Source organism: Lactuca sativa, chromosome 4, assembly GCF_002870075.4.
Source record: "Lactuca sativa cultivar Salinas chromosome 4, Lsat_Salinas_v11, whole genome shotgun sequence".
NCBI lineage: Eukaryota > Viridiplantae > Streptophyta > Magnoliopsida > Asterales > Asteraceae > Lactuca > Lactuca sativa.
In genome coordinates this window covers 36,582,458-36,602,739 of record NC_056626.2, presented here as the reverse complement: position 1 = coordinate 36,602,739, position 20,282 = coordinate 36,582,458, and the positions used below count along the sequence as shown (strand labels likewise).

At 33.5% G+C, this 20,282-nt stretch overlaps 1 protein-coding gene across 2 annotated transcripts; it reads left to right on the top strand.

Annotated features, from left to right (window-relative positions):
* Positions 1 to 16,648: 16,648 nt before the first annotated feature.
* Positions 16,649 to 19,874, top strand: LOC111908999 (transcription factor bHLH111). 2 transcript variants are annotated; one of them, XM_023904800.3, is made up of 7 exons: positions 16,649 to 17,132; positions 18,042 to 18,579; positions 18,696 to 18,851; positions 18,976 to 19,041; positions 19,141 to 19,206; positions 19,364 to 19,402; positions 19,478 to 19,874. In XM_023904800.3, the coding sequence occupies exons 1-7, from the start codon at positions 16,771 to 16,773 to the stop codon at positions 19,640 to 19,642; spliced, it is 1,392 nt and encodes a 463-aa protein (XP_023760568.1). In that variant the 5' UTR covers positions 16,649 to 16,770; the 3' UTR covers positions 19,643 to 19,874. The 2 variants fall into 2 exon arrangements, with proteins under 2 accessions (XP_023760568.1, XP_023760567.1); XM_023904799.3 differs by having other exon boundaries at positions 16,652 to 17,132; positions 18,970 to 19,041.
* The last annotated feature ends 408 nt before the right edge of the window (positions 19,875 to 20,282 follow it).

The following is a 20,282-nucleotide window of genomic DNA, read 5'->3' as shown; positions in this document are numbered from 1 at the left end:
GTCGAAACCTTTTATTGAGATTAGAGGACTGAAAACCACCATTGGGCCGAAAACACTTCAATGGGCATTGTTAGGACGAAAACCCCTATTGGACCCTCCTATTGGGCCAAGTCAAAATCGAACACTACTCTTTTTGGGCCACCCTTTGGGTCGAGAACCCTATGGGTCAGTTATGGCTTAAACAAAAAAAAGGAAAAGGGATTGGATAATAAGGGTGCCACCTCCTTATTACCCCCCATGCACCTAGGTTTAATCCTCCATACATCCATGAAACCCTCACATCATCTAGCAAAAAGGTCAAATCTTCTCCTTCCCTCTCTCTTATCTCTTGGCCGAACCTACACCCCCACACACTTCACATTTTCATTTTCACTCACATAGTCTCAAGAACATCCTCCTTCTTCTCTAAAAAAAATCTCGAGTTCATCATCATCAAAAATCGATTCTAGGCTTCTTGGTAAGTCCATGTTAAACTCAAAATATTTTATTACATGTTTATGCTAAAAACATTCCATTTATACACTCAGTTTGTTGTGTGTTAAGCCTTTAGAACACCATTTTCGAGTGACCTCTCCATGACAAGCTAGGCTCGAAGTTTCCTTCTTCTTCTACATCTCGAAAATCCTCAAGATGAGCTTTATACCCCACTCCTTTTCGTGTTTTTCATACTCTTTGGGGGGGGGGGGGGGGGGGGGAATACCAGTCAAAATCTCATTTAACCATTGGATAACTGCATGTACCGGTGTGTAATGTGTTTAACCCTTGGAAAATAGCATGCATCTTAAATATTATGGTTGAAATGTTGATTACTTAATGCTAACCCACCATAAAATTGAGATTTACAAGTTCCATATGCTAGATTAAGTTTATCCTTTGGACAATTTCTTGTATCATAGTCTTGGCTTGAAGATAAAACAAGTTATGAACTAAAAAGGTTCTTAATGTGTGCTAGAAATCATATAGTATATGTTGATAACATATTTGAGTTTTGTAAAAATGGTGACTTATTGGAGTTAAAACAAAATAAAGTATTTTATGTTACAAAAATCTTAAACTAAACTTTGGTGTGTTGAACAAACCACAAAATTAGTTTATTTTGTTAAAAATGATTTTTATAGTAAAATAGTCGTAATAAGTTGTCATTATTTTAATGGTTTAAAAACTTAGAGTTTTATGCTATTTACACAACATATATTACAAATAGACAAGTCAATTAATGATTATTTAATAAAAAGTAGTATAATAATTTAACTAAAAAGGTATACAAAACAAAAATATTACGACAGAAAAATGTGTGTGTCATAATCTGTCCGTCATAAAGCTTTTAAAAGTACAAGTGTAAGCTGTATGTCATAAAGCTGAAAAATGTGTGTCATAAACGTTCAGTCACGAATTTACACTAGTAATGTTATTTTTATTATTCAATAATGGGAGTCAAATTTCAGGTAAATCTATTAAGGCACTTGTGAGACTTTCCTTCGTTGTACCTACCTAGCATATACCGTAAGTCATGTGGTTATAACTACAGTCTCCTGGAGGGAGAGCAAGGTAATTGTGTATAGATCTATATGAGGTTGACATCCCCACACCTGAGTTGTTCGCTACCGCTAGATGGGGCCAGTCTAGGGTGACAAATATCTTACCGAAACCGACGTTTGAAGAGCATCATGACAGGCATATCAGTCATATTAACCATGGTTGTAACGACTCACATAGTGATTAACAATGTTATTTTGGATTTACGAAATTATACACTTCACTAGTTTTATAAAATATAAAATTATGCTTCACTTTTGTACTTTACTATCACCACTCCGGTCTTAGGGTTTTAAGACTACAAATTTTCATAAAACAGAAAATATGGGATTTTCTTGGAACACACACTCTTTTCAATTATGAACAAAAGAAAACAAAAAACACACATACAATTATTCACAGTTTTGGAACGAGACTTACAAACCATTTTTCACGAAAAATATCAGATCTTCTGGAGTTTTACAAATTATTAAAATCAAAGATGTTACAAAGTTTTTTTTTTATATATATAAATGTGCTTATGAACTCACCAACTTTTTAGTTGACGCTTTTCAAAACGACTTGTATTCCCAGGGACTCAGTGAACAGGTATTCGGGCTATGGATTTTGGATATTAGCTACATTTTGGAACATCATATTTTACGTCACTTTTGTGTAAATTTGTGAACAAATACAATCTGTAAACAATGTATGTTGGTATCTTTAATGTATGATGTTGGTTGGTATGTTTTCAATTATATTCAATTGTGATGGTACAATACAATGAAGTCATCCACCCCCGGACGTTTTCGTCGTCCTTGTTCGGGGATGTGAGAGATTGGTATCAGAGCATTGTTTATAGTGAACTAGTATATCTGACCATAAAAGATATATAACTATAAATACAATGGAACTAAAACACTCTGACTAAAATTGTACTTTAAAAATATAAATATAAATATTTTACCAAGGTGTACATACATACATGCATACTAGAAAACAATAAGAAGAGTTGGACATCGTGACTAAACTTAGGCAGTTATGTAATCATATCTATGGTAAATATAGCCTGATCAACTATATTTATTCGAGATATGACCAACATGTGTCTAGGAGTGGTCAAGGTGGACAACAAATCTAAAACTCATCAACTGTAAATCAAAAAGTTCTAAGAAAAAAACAAAAATACATAAAATACTATAGGGGTGTTTTAACATTCTACCTATTTTCTCGTATTTATATATTCTCTTGCAGAGACTATGGGTGGCTTCCACCACCCTAAGGACCCATACTTCCCTAATCAGTGGAATGGGGTTGGATTGAGGAGGATCCCGAAGAGATAGAGGAGGAGTTTGAGGAGGAGGAGCTCGACGAGGATATCGACGAGGACGAGGAGGGAGATGAGGGTGACTCGGACGCAGAGTGAGAGAAAGAGAGAAAGAAAGAGAGTTTTATCAATTTATGTTGAATGGATTTTTGATATATTACACAAATTCATGGAATATATACCAATAAATGTTTCTAATAATTCTAAAAAAACTAGCCCATGATGAATTTGAAGGCATATATGATATATAGGAACTAGCCCATGTAAATGTTTCTCCATGGGAGGGCTACCTACCATCTATAGAATTAAAGGTGAATCAATCTCCACAAATTAACATATATTCTCCTCAAAAAGATCTTGATCACCATGATTATGTCAAAACCAACAAAATGGGAAAGCCATACACTAAGGCACACCAACATCTAACCCTTGAGATAAGAAAACAAAATGATTGGTCCATCCAACATATCAAAAAATGATTATTAACATTGTGGTAATTAACACTCTTTAGATTTATGTTTGTTATCTTTGTAAAATGGATTTTTTATTTGTGTTAGATTTTTTTTTTTTTGCATTTTGGGCAGAAAAAATCTGTGTATTTTCATACATTTTTTACCGTTGTACTTTTCCTCGGAAATTCATAGAAACCCCTACAAAAATATGTCAAAGTATGACCAAAAGTGTCACAAAAAAACATTCGTAATAAAACCGTTTTTGGAAAGGGGAAAAGACACATTGACCCTACTACGTATTGCATATTTGCCTATTTAGTTCCTTAAGTTATTTTCGTGCCTTTTAAGGGAAAAAAGTTATTAGTGAACTGTCCTTTTAGACCTTCTATCTTTAGTAGCCAGTTTCTTGTTCCAGTTATGCATTTTACCATTTTAAAGCCAAAATCAGATTGTAAAAGTCAAAATCATGGGCATGTAAACCGGTAAAACGCCATTAGACTATATCGACTTGGGCTATATCGTCTTCTGCAATCGAGACTATATCGAGTTATGCAATCAAATATCTCCGATTGTTCCCTGGATTTGTTAGTGGAGTCACTGACAGGAAGGAAGGAGAATGTAATGTCCGCAGATTTGGACTAGTCAATTTAGAGATAATAAGCGTTAAAAATGACTTTTTGATAGAAGATTATTTAGAATAAACAACCTTAACCAAACTCATAGTATATGTTGCAAGGATTTCATACATATAAAGAACGCTGGAATCCGACTTATAACGAAGAAGTTATGACCCGTCAAAGTTTCGCGATTAAACAAGCACGACTCCGCAAATCATATAATGTTAATTTGACGAAATAATTTTTAGCCTTAGCCATCTAAACAAAAGTCATAGTAGACGTTAAACCGAGAGCGTGCATATAGAGAACGTCCAAATCTGACTTCATTAGAGGAAGTTATGATTTTTCTAAGATTCAGTGTAGCAGTATATAGTCCGAAAATCGAATTTTAGATTGACCGAATGATAGCTACGACAACCTAAAAGAGAATTGAACATCTCATTAATAGGAGGCAACGATATAAAGACAATTGAAAACGGACGCCGGATAACAAAGTTATGAATTTTTAACGAACTTTAAATGTCTAAGCCTGTTAAAATATAACTTTAAAAATAAAGCCAAAATTAGCCGACGGAGTCTAAATGAAAGTTGTAGATCACGTCGATACCTACGTGTAGATATAAACAAAGCTTGTATGTGAAAGTTATGGATTTTAGAAGGTAATTAATTTTCAGATTAACCTCAAAGTGACACGTGGCATGATCTAGGCCACACCTTCTTCCCCATGGCTTGGCACCTGATCGTGACATCTGGACTTGGTATACCCAACGCAGCTTGCGTACGCCCATCATATTACAGTACGTCCAATGTTCCCTTTGCCTACGCCACGCGTACACGGTTGCTGCAGTCTATAAATAGATGGTGTTTTTCACTCTTGTCTTCACACCTCTTCAACCAATTATCTCCTAATCACCCCAAACCCTCTAAACCTATATCTAGAACCTCCTAAGTGTTAGTGGCAAAGCCCAGAGCACCATAAATCCCCTAGAAGAAGAGCTTTCGGCTTAGAAGTTCTGCCTGCACAGAGCCCGGTTTCTTGCTAAACCACTTGTAAGTTGAGTTATACTTACTATACTTAAGTATAACTTATGTTTAAGTTCATTATCATTATTATAAACCTATAAAAAAAATTTATCAGTGATTCCAAGTCATTAGACTGATTGATCTACTTATAGGGATGATTTCTAGGCTGGATTAAGTAAGGTGTTTAAAGTGAGATTTCCAAACAGTATACTTCGTATAACCAAACGGACCCTACCTCCTATATGTTCCTACATGGTTGTTTCTTACTTGATAGATATTGATGTAGACTTTGATTAAATGATGAATCTAGACTAATAATTAGTCATAATAAATATTAGACTAAGACTTAGTGATAATGATACTAGGTTACATTAAAGGAAAAGACAATTGTTAGAAGCGAAGCGCTGTCCGAATTTCGAGTCATTAGTTTAACAAGTAAGTACATAGTTACTTTCATCTTACACATAAATATGAAGTATTTAATAATAATACACGCTATATGTGCTTATTATCTGTGTTCATGATATATGTATGCTAGATGAATGATTTATACATGTTTTAGATGATTTAAACTATATATGTATTTTTATATCTATAAATATATTAGGAAAATATGGGTAAATGAAAGATGATATGGATGATGAGAGATGAAAGATGATATAGATGTTGAGAGGTGAAAGATGATGAGAAGCCTTGACTTTAAAGCTGATCCGGTTATCTAGCAGAGTATAGATGACAACCACATACCATTCTCAACAGTCCAGTGGAATGCTAGCAAGCTCGCAACCTATAGGTGTTTTTAAACTACGTATTCACCAGATGTACTCTAAAAACCCTCGCAGTTCTTCCTTATAAATAAACCTTGACCTATGTGCCTAATTGATAACATTAACAATTGTGCCTAATAGATAACATTAGCAGCTGTGGCTAATAGATAACATTGGTAGCTATGGACTTAGTGTCTGTTAGATAAACCCGGAAAATGATAGACTTCATGCCTATTCCTCAGGACAATCCTTAGGAATAAATAAATGAAGAATAGATGATTCTTAGGGAATGTAGTGGTGTTGATTATGATGGCATGTGCGGAATTAGAAAGATCTAGTGATTCATCATACAAATTCAAGAACACAAGGAGTAAATAAATCTTTGTAAGCTCATATTAGATCTAGAAAGGATATACAAATGGGTTTGTACAAGTTTCTCTCTCTAGTCTAACACTCCAAATGGTTCACTTCTTACATAATGGGAGTCACTCACTTCCTATTTATAGGAAAGACTCAACCCATTTACACATACAAAGAGGAAAGCCTAAACACTACATCCAAGCATGACTTTGCACCCTAACATTCTCCCCCTCAAAGTTAGGATTGGATGTCCAGCTTTAATCTCCAACGAGCTAGCGCGATCTAGACCAAACTTCCCCTCGAAGTAACACCAGTCTTCAAATCCGCAAATAAATATTCGACAAACCTGAGAAACTTCGAATACCTATCATTCTCCCCTTTTTTATAATGAACAAATGATTATAAAACCCACTAAGGATGAGAAGCGCACGAGAAATAATCTTTACGATACTCCCCCTTGATGTGTACCAAAAATGAAACACCAAAAATCTTGCACGGAAAAACAATCACGAAAAAACCACAAAAATTTCCAATTTATGAAAAATTTTGACTTTTTGGGTGAAAGTTGCCAGATTTTTCAAAAACCGGGTAGATATTGTCACTTTCTGAAACTTGCAGGGACCCGTCGCGCCAAAAACAGTCAAATATGTGAAACTCTAGCCCATTTGCGAAACCGGGCATAAAGCATAAATTCGCACAAACTGCACGGACAAAAACTAAAAATTCTGCAATTTCTCAGCTTTTATTACCCATTTTGCGAAGTTGGGTATAAATTGTCATTTCATGAAAAGATCAGGGGTGCAAACTGAAATTCTTTGTGTTCTTCCCCAAATCACCATATGCAGTAAAAGACTTCGCATGTTCCAGTCATTTTCTTCGCATTTTCATTCGCACACTAGTCGCATCTTGTATCCATCTAAACAAATGTGAATTGTTAATTACCTTTGGATTTTTAATCCAATTAAGCAAATGCGAAATTAATTGAGACCCAGATGCGAATATCTCCAAACCATAACAGAATGCAAATGAACATCCTAAATGACTTCCAAATTGCGAACCTTATTACAACCTTATGTGTGAACTCAAGTGAACATTAAAATCGATCCATAGATGCGAACTAAATTGAGACCCAATACTTCAAACATTCGAACATTTGTCCCAATTTCAAAATCAAATTCATTCTCAAGCCAAAATCGAATTTTCGTTTTACAGATCATCAAATCCAGTTGACACTAATCATCCATCGAAATCATTCTAACCTTAACCCAAATCGATCTAAAACCATCGACAATCACTGTGACCAAATCAAACCTTCACAGCTCAATATTCGATCCAAATCAAAAACATCTTGACTTCGCATCATATATTTGTTCTCAGTTTCAAAATCACTGGTTTTTGCTCGAATCTTGATCCAAACAATCACCGACTCTAAAAAATTGGTCCAAATCAAAATTATCGATCTATCACACCAAAGACTCCAATCTATCGACTCCAAACATGCGAACATTACTCCCCAATTCCAAAATCATGAACTCGTATGATGAACAAAATCAATATGCGAACTAACATCATTATGCGAACCCAATACAGATCTTCGAGATTGTTATTACAACCATAGTTCCAATTTCGATTCCACATTACCAATCGATTATAACAACCTCCAAAATCGATTTTGAATATTTCACAGTTTGACTTTTTAAAGTCAACCAATCATAAACACGAAATCAATGATTTTGAGGTCCAATTTCAGATCAAAAGGTGTTCAAACAACTGATCGAAACATGTTCTTAACAAAAATTTGAGATTTCTTGATCAATTTCATCAAAAACAAAACATTGATCGACAATCGCTTGTTCATCATCGGCTTGGTAATAGCAGAAATCATATGTAACCGATTCACAAGTTCAACTCAATAATCAAAATTGATTTAGTGTTAAAGATAATGAAACGAAATCAAATCTATGAGAAAAAGTTGAACAAAACGTGAATTAATAACAAGATGTACAACTAATAAAGCGTATTTGAGAATGAAGAGTGATAACTGCGAATTAGAGTCGAACATATTTGTTTGGATGTTGGGCTTACACAAAAGGTAAGATGAACAGTAAAATCATAAGTTTGGGCTCATATAAATGAACAGTATCTGAATTTGTCAAAATGAGCTTTATGAACAGTAATCATTTGATACGAAAGAAATAAAATTGAGAATACAATGTTGATTTTAGAGATTTTGATCTAAACAAAAATAATTGGATCAACTATAGGGTTGAAACGAATTAGATCCAATGAGGCAAATCGATCAAAAATGAAAAACAAAAAATACGAATTGAAATCATGGATGTTTTGGAATCCATTTGAGAATTTGAGTTACCTTTTTCACGAATCGAGATCCATTTTTAACTAACGAATCAAATTTGGAAGATCTTGGTTCTTTTGTCGGAATGAGAAAATCTCCAAATCGAACATTGTACCACCCACCATGCGAGATGTACAACTCGTTCTTCGTGTTCTTCGTGTTCTTCAACGATCCAAGAACATCTTCAAAAGAACCACCAACACATTTGGGTTTTGACTTCAAATTCAATGCAACCTTTGGAGATTGTTTCTTTGGAACCAAAATTTGCTTCACGGATTTTGGCTTCACAACATATGACGATTTTTATGAGTAAACCCGCTTATTCTTCCGATTAATCTTCTTCCTCTTTTTCTTTCTCATTTCTTTGCATCTTAAGATTTGACTTCATGAACAAACCCACTTTCAACAACATGAACATTTTGAGTTTGAATCAAATCTTTTGGAGTTTGATACTTGTGATTTTCTTGGATCACCGGCTTCCGATAAGGAATCATTCCTTCAAACGAATCACAAGAACACAAAATATCATCGGTTTGAACTCCAATTGAGCAAAAAACTTTTTCATCACAAGAATCAACTTGAACTCTTTTTTCTTGAACATCAAGAACATCAAGAACATGATGATCATCAAGAACATCTTCAACAAACATAAGAGCTTGAAGATCACTTGGGTTTTCAACAAGAGAAATGTAACTCTTATTAAACGAGTCTCTTTCTTCTCCTTCCTCTCGATTCTTGCTACGAGCTATCATGAACATGGAAAGATCATACAAACATTCAATCTTCAAAAGTTGTTGAAATATCAATCTTCCATGATCATCTTTCAAACCTCCATAAGAAACCAAAGAATCCCATGAAATCAAACCTCCTTTCAACAATAATCCATAGAATTGAAATTCGTTGACTTCGTATTTCACACCTTCATTGATTACAATCCAATAATCATACTCCAAACGCATCATGATCACAAAAACTTGAAGATTTCTAGAGAGAGAAAGTGATTTTGAATGGGTTTTCTAAAGAGAGAAAGTAAAAATCACTTGAATTCTAGTGAAGAAAATCGAATTATGAATAGAATCAAAGATGAATTCGATCTCTAGAATCCAAAAAACTCTCTAAAACAAGAAGATCCAAGATCATAAAATGAATCACTAAATCAAAATTGCCATCAAGGATCAATTCTTGATGAAATCAAGAACACCCGCTCTGATACCAATTGTAGTGGTGTTGATTATGATGGCATGTACGGAATTAGAAAGATCTAGTGATTCATCATACAAATTTAAGAACACAAGGAGTAAATAAATCTTTGTAAGCTCATATTAGATCTAGAAAGGATATACAAATGGGTTTGTACAAGCTTCTCTCTCTAGTCTAACACTCCAAATTGTTCACTTCTAACATAATGGGAGTCACTCACTTCCTCTTTATAGGAAAGACTCAACCCATTTACACATACAAAGAGGAAAGCCTAAACACTACATCCAAGCATGACTTTGCACCCTAACATTCTCCCCCTCAAAGTTAGGATTGGATGTCCGGCTTTAATCTCCAACGAGTTAGCGCGATCAAGACCAAACTCCCCCTCGAAGTAACAATGGTCTTCAAATCCGCAAATGAATATTCGACAAACCCGAGAAGCTTTGAATACCCATCAGGGAATATCCTTAAGAATAAAGAAGATAATGGGGATGATAAATTAGGTTAATTGTTTGATGATTAGACATAACAATTATATTATTATTGGTTGAAAACCCTATGTACTCACCAGGTTTCCCAACCTGACCCACTCAGTTTATTGTATTATATGTGGCTATATGAAAAATACATTCTGCTGGGAGATTCAAAGAGTATTAGGCCACTTGTTTAATTACTGTAAGACTTGTAATATTTCACTATGCTTATGTTTATATATTGACGATGACATCTCAATTTTTTAATATAAATAAAATACATTTCTTCAGAAATGTTATGATAATATAATTATCATGTTTTCTGGGAACAAATTCTGCAATATTGTTCTTCAAAATGGATACTCTGATTTTTAAATAAGCATAAACAAATCGGTCTTTTCGGACTGGGAAATTGGGAATGTCATAGAGAAGGAGATGAACAATGAGATTATTAGATTCCGACTTTGGCAAAAACCAAAAAACCCTTATCATTGATCCATAACAAGTTCAGCTATAAGATACATCATGCTAATGATTTTCAACTTCATCAACCCACGAAAGAAACCCACTCTTAGGTCCCAGCAGATTTCACTACCATATATTGGCAAAATTAGGTTAGAATTGAAAAAACCAATTTTTTTAGAATGGAAGTCCTTAAGATATCCATACTTCCACAATTACACATTACCATCATTTCTTGTTTGGATGCAGCAAAAGAAGAAGAACGAAGGAGATGAAGAAACTTAAGAAGAAGGAACTGAGAAAAAGAAGGAAGTCTTCGCAAATAATAAGGCATGGACTGGCCACGTGGTCAGTGTGACATCCCTTATTTTTCAGAACAAAAAAAAAATAACTCTTCTTTACACTTTAAAAATTACAATAACTTTGTTTGTGGAAAATACTAGTATAATAAAATATTTTGCGAAAATTGTCTCGTTTTATTAAAATATCATGAGTAAAGATGTTGTTTCAAAATACAAAACCCTAAGGATGTCAAAATCAATACACAACATATGTTACAATATAAAGACCTAATGGTCCTAAACACAAGGGTGGATCTACATTGGATCCCAGGATGCCCCTCAAAAAATTCCAATAGTATAATTTTTTCCAAAATTTTTTGTTTATGTTGCGATCCTTAATATAAATATGTTTAGCAAAATAATAACAAAAGTTGTAGTTGGTTCAGGTGGTTATGGTGATAGGGCATTTTTCTTGAGGTTGTAAGTTTGAATCTTCTTACTAACAATTTATTTTCTTTTATTTCTGCATCTATATAAAAGGATTTTATATAGCATCATACGGATTTTATACCTATTATATTATGAACTTGTGAAGATTAAACACAAGTATTGTGTTTTCCAAGTGGTAAAGCATTGAAATTTTAACTTGGATGTTCCTATTTCGAATCTCGACCTTGACGTAGGTGTATTTTATTTTGTTTATCAGTTTCTATCCTATACCCCTTTAACGTTTTCCTTATAATTCTAAAATTGTCCCACGTCGGCCATAACATAAAACATAGTTCCCATACATCTATTATATAAGCAACACAATCTTCTTAATTCTTAGCAAGTTAAACTTTACAATGAGTTTGAGTTTAAACCCGAAACTGAGTTTGGAAATCGAAAAACAAACCAAGAAACCGAACACATCAGTTTGGGATACCCCTTTACTCTAACCCTAGCTCTGCCACCACCTGAACATTGTTGTAGGTTGTCTCTTAATAACTCGTCATCCTAAACAAGTTCTAGTAGCTTTAACCCTATTACTTGTGATGCATATAATTTGAGTGGATCAGTTTGGGAAATATAGCGAGACACATAGTGTTTTCAATCCCATAATATTATTATGATAATAATTTATAATTATCAATCCTGCAAAACTAACTGTTGCCAGACAATATAGATAAATCTCAGAACTTAGATATTTATAAAACCTTACACCTATACATACCATCGTAACCGATTCTCACAAATCCTAGTCCACGATTATCAGGAAGAATCAACTCAACTTGTGAATCATTTATAGAAATGGTTGGACTACAGAGCTAGGGGCTTCCTTGGTCAATGTAAGTCATAAAAGAAATTTAATCCATCGGAGTATTTGATGAATATGGTAACCCATTTCATCTACGTTTATGGGTTATAAGTCCACACTAGCAACGTAATTCACAAGACCGTCTAGAATAATCAAGTGTTGTCATTTTACCTTGGGATATGACCATACATATTGTTTTAGTTGCCTGATCAGACCCACCATATCCGGCTGTCCAAAAGAATACTATATTGTACTTCGTTACTTAACCCATACATCGACACTTGATAATGTCACAAAATAAAGTTCTACTCTCTATTTTTATCCCACATACCATTAATATGATGCTACCTAATGTCCAACTTAATTGAACTTAGCATCCTTTATAAGTCTTATTTTATTATTATGCAAGACTATAACACTTTTAATTAACTTACAAAACCGTTTTCCTGTTTATACCATATTATCGCGATACAGTATACGACTATACTTTTATCCAACTTAAGTAGAATTAATCATCCCCTTATATGTCTTAATTTAAAACTAAACCAGACTATAATATAAATAGTCAACTTTCAGTATGTATTCCTTCTTAATGCAATATTATTATAACAGATGGTATGACTAAGTATTCCTTTAACTTAATTTGAACTAAATATCACTGACAAACCTTAGTTTGTAACTAGACTAGTTCAATATTCATTATTAATAAAGTATTCACGATACTATCACGATATAGAGTATGTTTATACTATTTTCCAACTTAAGTGGATAAAAACACCCTTTATATGTCTCGGTTTAAAGACTTAGACAAGATTACAATCCTTGTAATCAGCTTCCAATAGTCAAGTTGTTTAGATAACACTATCCTAGTTTAGTGTGTATGTTTAACACAAAATATCATGTATTTAATATAAATTCATCTTGTAAGTAATAATACTTTGATTAAGATTATCATGTAACATATCGTATATACACATAAATAACCATGTCTGCTTCACACATTGTATGTTTATCAAATATATATTTAACTAATATTCCAGTTAATAAGCAATTAATTCACAAACAAACTTTCAACAGATAATTAATACTTTTTGATAAATACATTGTATTAAAATCATGTTCATAAAAGTAAATACGCACTCACCTAATATATGTGAAAGACTCGCGTGAAAGTCAGCTCTTTGACTGACGCTTTAGTTTTCCTTTTTAAACAAACTAAATACGAATATTACTAAGTCTTAGTATTTGTTTGTATTTATAAAGTTTAATCGTTATAATATTTTTATCAGATTTATCAATAATCCCAAAAGAATACTAACTTATAGATGATAAGGAACAACCAGATAAGACCATATCGGACTTAGGATCTGTTTGGTATATAAAGATACACTTTTTGGAAAATCCACTTTATATACCTTAAAAATCTAGCCTAAACATCACTCCCGTAAGTATATCGATGAGTATAACAAATGATATTACTGATAAATCTTATTTATAAGTTCATAATAACGTTTACAAACATAAATATAAGGTATAGTTAAAGTACAATAAGCATAACTCAATTGACAAATTGTTCAACAAAAAACCAGAAACTCGACAGACAAAACTTCTTTTCGTTAGACTCTGTGACATCTCGGATCCATGCTAAAGTACTATAAAAACCAATAATATTAGAATCAAAATGCGGGGGGGGGGGGGGGGGGGGGGGGGGGGATGAGCAAATCACGTAACTTATTTATAATCTGTTAGGGAAGTCTACACTTAGTGTAGGGATAGCGCTATGTGCAGCGTAGGATACGATTAACATATGTATAATGCTACACTCAGTGTAGTGGTGTAGGCAACAAACCTTGAACCTGGTGCTAAAATGTGGCATCAGACGCATGTAATTTTTCGAATCTTTAAAAATTCATATATCTTTCATACGTTCCGTCTTTGACATTCTTTATATCTCTATGTTCTTCTTGAAGAACACTACAAATTTCTTTTAGGCCTCAACAGTTAATTCTCATTTCATTTTTGCTTTATATTTTATAAAGTCTTACACTGTTAAAACTCTAGCAAAATTCATAACTTCTTCATACGAACTTCGTTATCGACGTTCTTTATATCGTCGATTTCGTATTAAATAGTACTACAACTTTTATTTAGATTGTTTCGGCTAACAATCAACCGATTTTTATTTTGATATCTATGTCACACACTATTATACTGTGTCGCACTCGAAACTTTGAAAAATTATAACTTCCTCATACGTAGTCAGATTTAGGTGTTATATTATATACACACTTCTCTAATTACTATTACTACGACTTGTGGTTAGATCACTTAGGCTAATAAGCAACCTATCTCCAATTCATATTTTGACACACGTTGTCATGCAGGGTTGAACGCGAAACTTCGAAAAATCATAACTTCCTTATACGAAGTCAAATTTAAGCGTTCTACGGGCTTGTGAATAAGACTACTGAAACTTTAGTTAAGATTATTTATCATAAATAATCTTTTATTTTTAATGTTATTTTTTCTTTTAACGATAATTTTTATATTAAGACTTTCTTCAAATATTATACACTAATAATATTTGGCCACATAACGTGTGAACGATAATTATTTATTAACTCATAATGCATACGAATAACGATCATCCTATTCAAGGATTTTATTTTTTTGATTAAATGCATAATTATTATTATTACACCTCAAACGTCTAGCCCGAATTTGGAGGCGTTACAGTCATCGTTTTAGATGAGGAAGCCACTGGTTGACCCCTTCATTTCTTACAAAATGACATATTAGACCCGACAAAACCAGCTTTATTCCCTTCAAATGCATGCAAATAACTTAAGAGACTAAACGGATAAATGTGTCACACATAATAGTGCTAATGTGTCATTTCTCCTTCTCGGAAATATGGAAGTCCCTTACAAATATTCCTAGCAAAGGCATGTGGGAAAGTCGTGGATACTTCATATAAAATACTTTTCTTGGAAATTTTAGAAAATTACAAGGAAATCCATCGGAAAAGGTTTTCTTAGGGGGGTTTTTCGGTGGACACAAAATCCCTTGGAAATTAAAGATTATTTCCAAGATATTTTCTTTAAAATTTGTCTAGGAACCGTTGCCTTTTTCTAGTGGTGGTATACATAACTTTTACATACACTTGCATGTAATTAAGAGGTTTAAAAGTAGTAAAACAATATATGTTAGAACTCATTTTTACATGTGCATACATTATTTTGGGTGTTCTAATGTGAAATTTTAATTAGGACTGACAATGGAGCGAGTTTTGACTATGATCCGATCCAAACCCTTAATAGTTTTATGGGTTTGTAGCATGGTTTTGATTCATTTACCCGTTAACGACCCGTACCCGCTAACCATTTTATTAAAAGGGTTAGGTATGGATCACCATCGATCCGTTCCGCTTATAATCCGCGTCGTATAAATTTTAGAATTATATATTTATATTTTATAAAGTCTAAAGTTTACTTTTAATTCCAATTGAAAGTCCAAAGAGAAAACTGTTTTTACATAGATCTTGAGGACTCTGACTTCTAGACTTTTAATCATCTACTAAGAATCATGTGATGTCATTCATTTGTATTTCATCAAGCAATCACCAATTTCATTTGTATATCAATAAAGTCATTTATCAACCAGAAAAAAGTTTGTAATTGCTATTCTTTATCAATGCAATCGACGGTCAAAATTAAATCAGAAGTTACTACAATAATGATTTTAATTCCAATCGAAAGTCCTCGAGTGGAATGTGTTTTCTAAATCAACATTTTTTTATTTGATAAATGTTGTTTTAAGATTTACGAAAAATGCGTTTGATTATTTAAAACACCTATGGGTTACGGGACAGGTTTGTATATATGTTGATTCGGTGGATAACAGTATGAGTTTGATTATTCAAAACCTTACCGATTACAGAGCAAGTTTGGATCCGATTTTGAAATTTGTTAAAAGGGTTTGGATCAAGATTGATTTGCTGGAAACCCACCTCATTGTCAGGTCTAATTTTAATAGCATATATGATGATGAATTTAAAGTTGCTATTTCATGGTTCAAACTAAGATCGAGGTGACAAAAAGGATATCTAGTCATTTCTTCTCATCGTGATCGGCAAAAAGAGTTATCTATCTTTTTCCTATGATTTTAGTCAAGTGTACCTTGAGTATGTACCTAAAGATGGTGTATCATGTATGTTTAATTTTGTATGTCTAGCTAAAGACTATCTCAATTCTATCTATACTCATATATTTGACCAGCAACGAAAAAGCAATTTCTCTTTGGGTATCCCAAATTCACGACATATATGATTAGTAGGACAAAAAATCCAAACTACAGTTTCGGGTTTTTATCATTCTTGTTTCTTTTTCTCCGTTTGAATGGCATTTTATGTACTAAAAGTCAGAGGACACTTTCTTACACTACAAATTCATGCTGGCCCATCCATTAGTATATAATAATTGTCCACCATCTAAGTGGAAGAACTGAGGTTGCATATTTTAGTGTAGGCACTGTGCACTACACATGATATGATATTAATTCATATTAGAACTGCAAACACTCATACATAGTCCTCCCTTTATATTCCAAATCGCCTACCTCCATCCCACCTCAATACCCTTATGTTTCTGAACGTAATCAGTAAGTGTGCAATGGCTGAACAGTGCAATGAAACCTCTGTTGCGACATCTTCTTCTGCAGCAAAGTGGTGGCCGGATGTACATTCAAGTTCTCTCGGCTCCTGGACGACCGGTGGTGCTAATTTTGCAAGTAACCAGCCATGCACCAACCCTCAAGACCCTAACTCGAATTGCTCTGGTGGAGATGAAGATGTTTCTATTTCTACTTCGTTTACAACCAATGCTTCAAACAACTCTGGGCTTAGCATGGAGTCTTCTCGAGGTCTTGTAGAGAAAGCTTCCACCACTGACTTGTATGGAGAGGCGGTTTCTGATAATCATCATCTCTGGAATCAAGTTTTCATGTAAGTTATTAAACGAAAACGACTCAACACTTGATACCTAACTTTACAGCTTTTTTAAACGTAGTCAAGTGATTGTTTCAGTGACTCGGCTAATAAATTAAACCAGTTTTTGATGAAATTAAAAGCAGCTGAAATAAATATACAAGGCAAAGAATTTATAAAAATCGTACACATACATAGGCTAGCTATCGTCCATTTACAATAATTAAATTCACTACAATATGTGCATCATGATAAAAAAAAATTATATTATACATTCTACCATAAAAGATAAAAAGATGTTAAATTTATCGTTACAGTTTCATTTTTTGTTTGGATGATTATTAAATCGTTAAACTTCCTAAAACACTCTAAAAGCAGGTAAATTTTGCAAAATATTTACCGGTAATTGGTTACCCTATCCGTTCATATAATTACATGGCCTGCCAAAAACCGATATATAGGTTTTTTCCTGACAATATAATTTATACTTTTTTTCCGAAAATTGTCTTCTCGAAATATTATAAATAAATAAAAAAAAAGGACTTATTTGCATAAAATTGGAAAAAGTATATATAATTTTTATGAAAAAACCCTTAAAAATTAATTTATTGGTAACATGTTCATATTAATAAATTTACTCCTCATCAATTATTGGTAATGGTAATGATGAGCTCTTGATTGGTAGAGAAGGGAAAACGGAATCCTTCTCGAAGAAGAGAAACCCAAAAGGTTTTTTCTAGTGGGTTCCTTTTGTTCTTTCCATTCTTCCACTTTACTTTAGCATAACCTAACATTCTCATGTATATTTTATGTTTATCACCTCATAATTTGTATAACTAAAATATGTTTGTATATTTTATATACATGAAATTTGGCATACATATCTGTTGTGGTAGTAATGAGTAAAGTATATACGTACACATATAGGGGAGTGGGAACTACAGAGGAACTGCAGAATATATCCACTCGGATGTTTGAACCAGCTGCTTGCGATTATTTGAAGAAGATGGACAGTGGATGGGAGTTTTCAAGCCCAACAAATCTCCACCAATTTCAAAAGAGTTTTAATGGATTCAACGATGGCGTATTTCAAACTAAGAATCCATCTTCTGTAAGTACTTGGTCGATTGCGCCCCCAGATGTGGAAACAAATCCACAATTTGATCCATACAGCAGTCAATTTACAACCATCAAGAACGAACACACAGATAGTACTGATATTGAACGTGGGGGGTTACTCCGAAGAGGATTAAGTAGTCATGCTATTGAATATCAAGCAGAAATCAACGACATGGTTGTTGCTGATAATAACAAGTATTATTACAATGGTATGCCGGATTTGGAATGTGCTAACGGAAGGGGTTTTGTTGATTTGGTTGCTTTTGGCAGCTCTTTAAACAAGCCACCATCAGGTATTGTGAATTTGCGGGACCAAAGGAAACCAGACATCAATAGTTCTTATCAGGCAAGCTCTCTCTCTCTCTCTCTCTCTCTCACACACACACACACACACACACATATACATATACATATAATATACCTTAACTTTTAATATTTAACGTGTCATCACAAAAATGGCAGCCAATAAGAGGAAGAAACAGCAGCACACTTACTAAAGTCAATGGAAGAGGGAATGGAGTTGCGAATGATCAAGGAAAAAGAAAGAAATCAGACGACCACTCTGGATTACTAGTAAAGAAGCCTAAGGTTGAGACATCTACAGTTTCATCAACTAAGGTATCCATCAATTCATTTTGTTTAAATGCAACCTATTAGAATCTGCATTAAATTTTATATGATGATATTTTTAAAACATATTAGCTAGCTAATACATTATATGAAAAATCCATACAAGGTTCAGCTTCCTAAAACAAAGCTTGGGGATAAAATAACAGCACTTCAGCAAATAGTATCACCATTCGGCAAGGTACTCAAGAACACATGAAAAATGATCGCCTAATCTTTCCTTGAATTACCTTTTTTTTTTTTTTGCCACTGGAAATGTGACATTCGATTAATTTTTCAGACAGATACAGCTTCTGTATTATGGGAGGCTATTGGTTATATCAAGTGCCTACAAGAGCAAGTAGAGGTAATACCTTCTTATATATATATTTGATACTGCATATACGTTGTAAAATATATTTACTTAATTACCACAAAATACAAATAAAAGTAAATTTATAGTTATCATCAATCCCACTATAAAAACTGCCGGTTATCTAATACAGTTGTTATACCTTTTGCAGTTATTGAGCAACCCATACATGAAGACTAATATCATCAAGGTGAGAGGAAAAAAAAATACTATAGGAATTACAATCCAAATTGGCGAAAAACTAATTGCTTGTTTTGGATTTCAGGACACATGGGTGAGATTCGAAGCAACAGATCGAGGAGATACAAAGCTAGATCTTAAGAGTAGAGGTTTGTGCTTGGTTCCCACATCATGTACTCCTCAAGTGTACCATGAAAACAATGGATCAGACTATTGGACTCCAACTTATAGAGGATGTTTCTATAGATAGAAGGATTTATATCTGTTTAACTTCGGATAGATAAGCTCAAGGCAACAACTTGTTTGGCTATTTAATTTTTCGCAAGAATTTATCGTATATCAAGGTCTTTGTCGTGAATTATATTAGTATATATATGGATCTATAGTTCATGTATAAAGCTAAGTAATCTAATTAACTATCTCCAAATGTAACACATAAAATGGATAGTTGATAGTGAAATTCATATCCTTACTTTTACTAACTTTGATTTATGTATAATATGATGATACATAATGAACTTAAAAATGCTTTAATATGAGAATTAGATGCTTTCTTCTTCGCTTGTCTCTTAAACCAACTTTTCTGTATTAATTCGCTCCACTTTGTGTTACAAAATAAAAGAATGTGTTCCCAACTGACCACATCATCTCCTTGCTTTGCGAGGATACGGGAGAGAGCTCACATTTGGCATTAATGATACCAAGCAGCCCTTTCATAAATAAGTCACATATCATTCGCATTGCCACCCTGCTTGAAGCCCTCGATTTTGAACTTGGGTCACCTAAAGGGAGTGCTTAATTACCAAGTCTTACTGAGTTGAGCCATGAGGTGGTGGTAGTTAGAGGATAGTGGAGAAGGCTCAACTTTGATGATAATATTAAGCAACCCC

Excerpts from the sequence above, each read along its gene's own strand:
- LOC111908999 (XM_023904799.3), top strand. The coding sequence starts at position 16,771 with ATGTTTCTGAACGTAATCAGTAAGTGTGCAATGGCTGAACAGTGCAAT. Across the intron at positions 18,580-18,695 it reads ACATCAATAGTTCTTATCAG|CCAATAAGAGGAAGAAACAG; the intron begins GCAAGCTCTCTC and ends CAAAAATGGCAG. Across the intron at positions 19,042-19,140 it reads TAGTATCACCATTCGGCAAG|ACAGATACAGCTTCTGTATT; the intron begins GTACTCAAGAAC and ends TTAATTTTTCAG.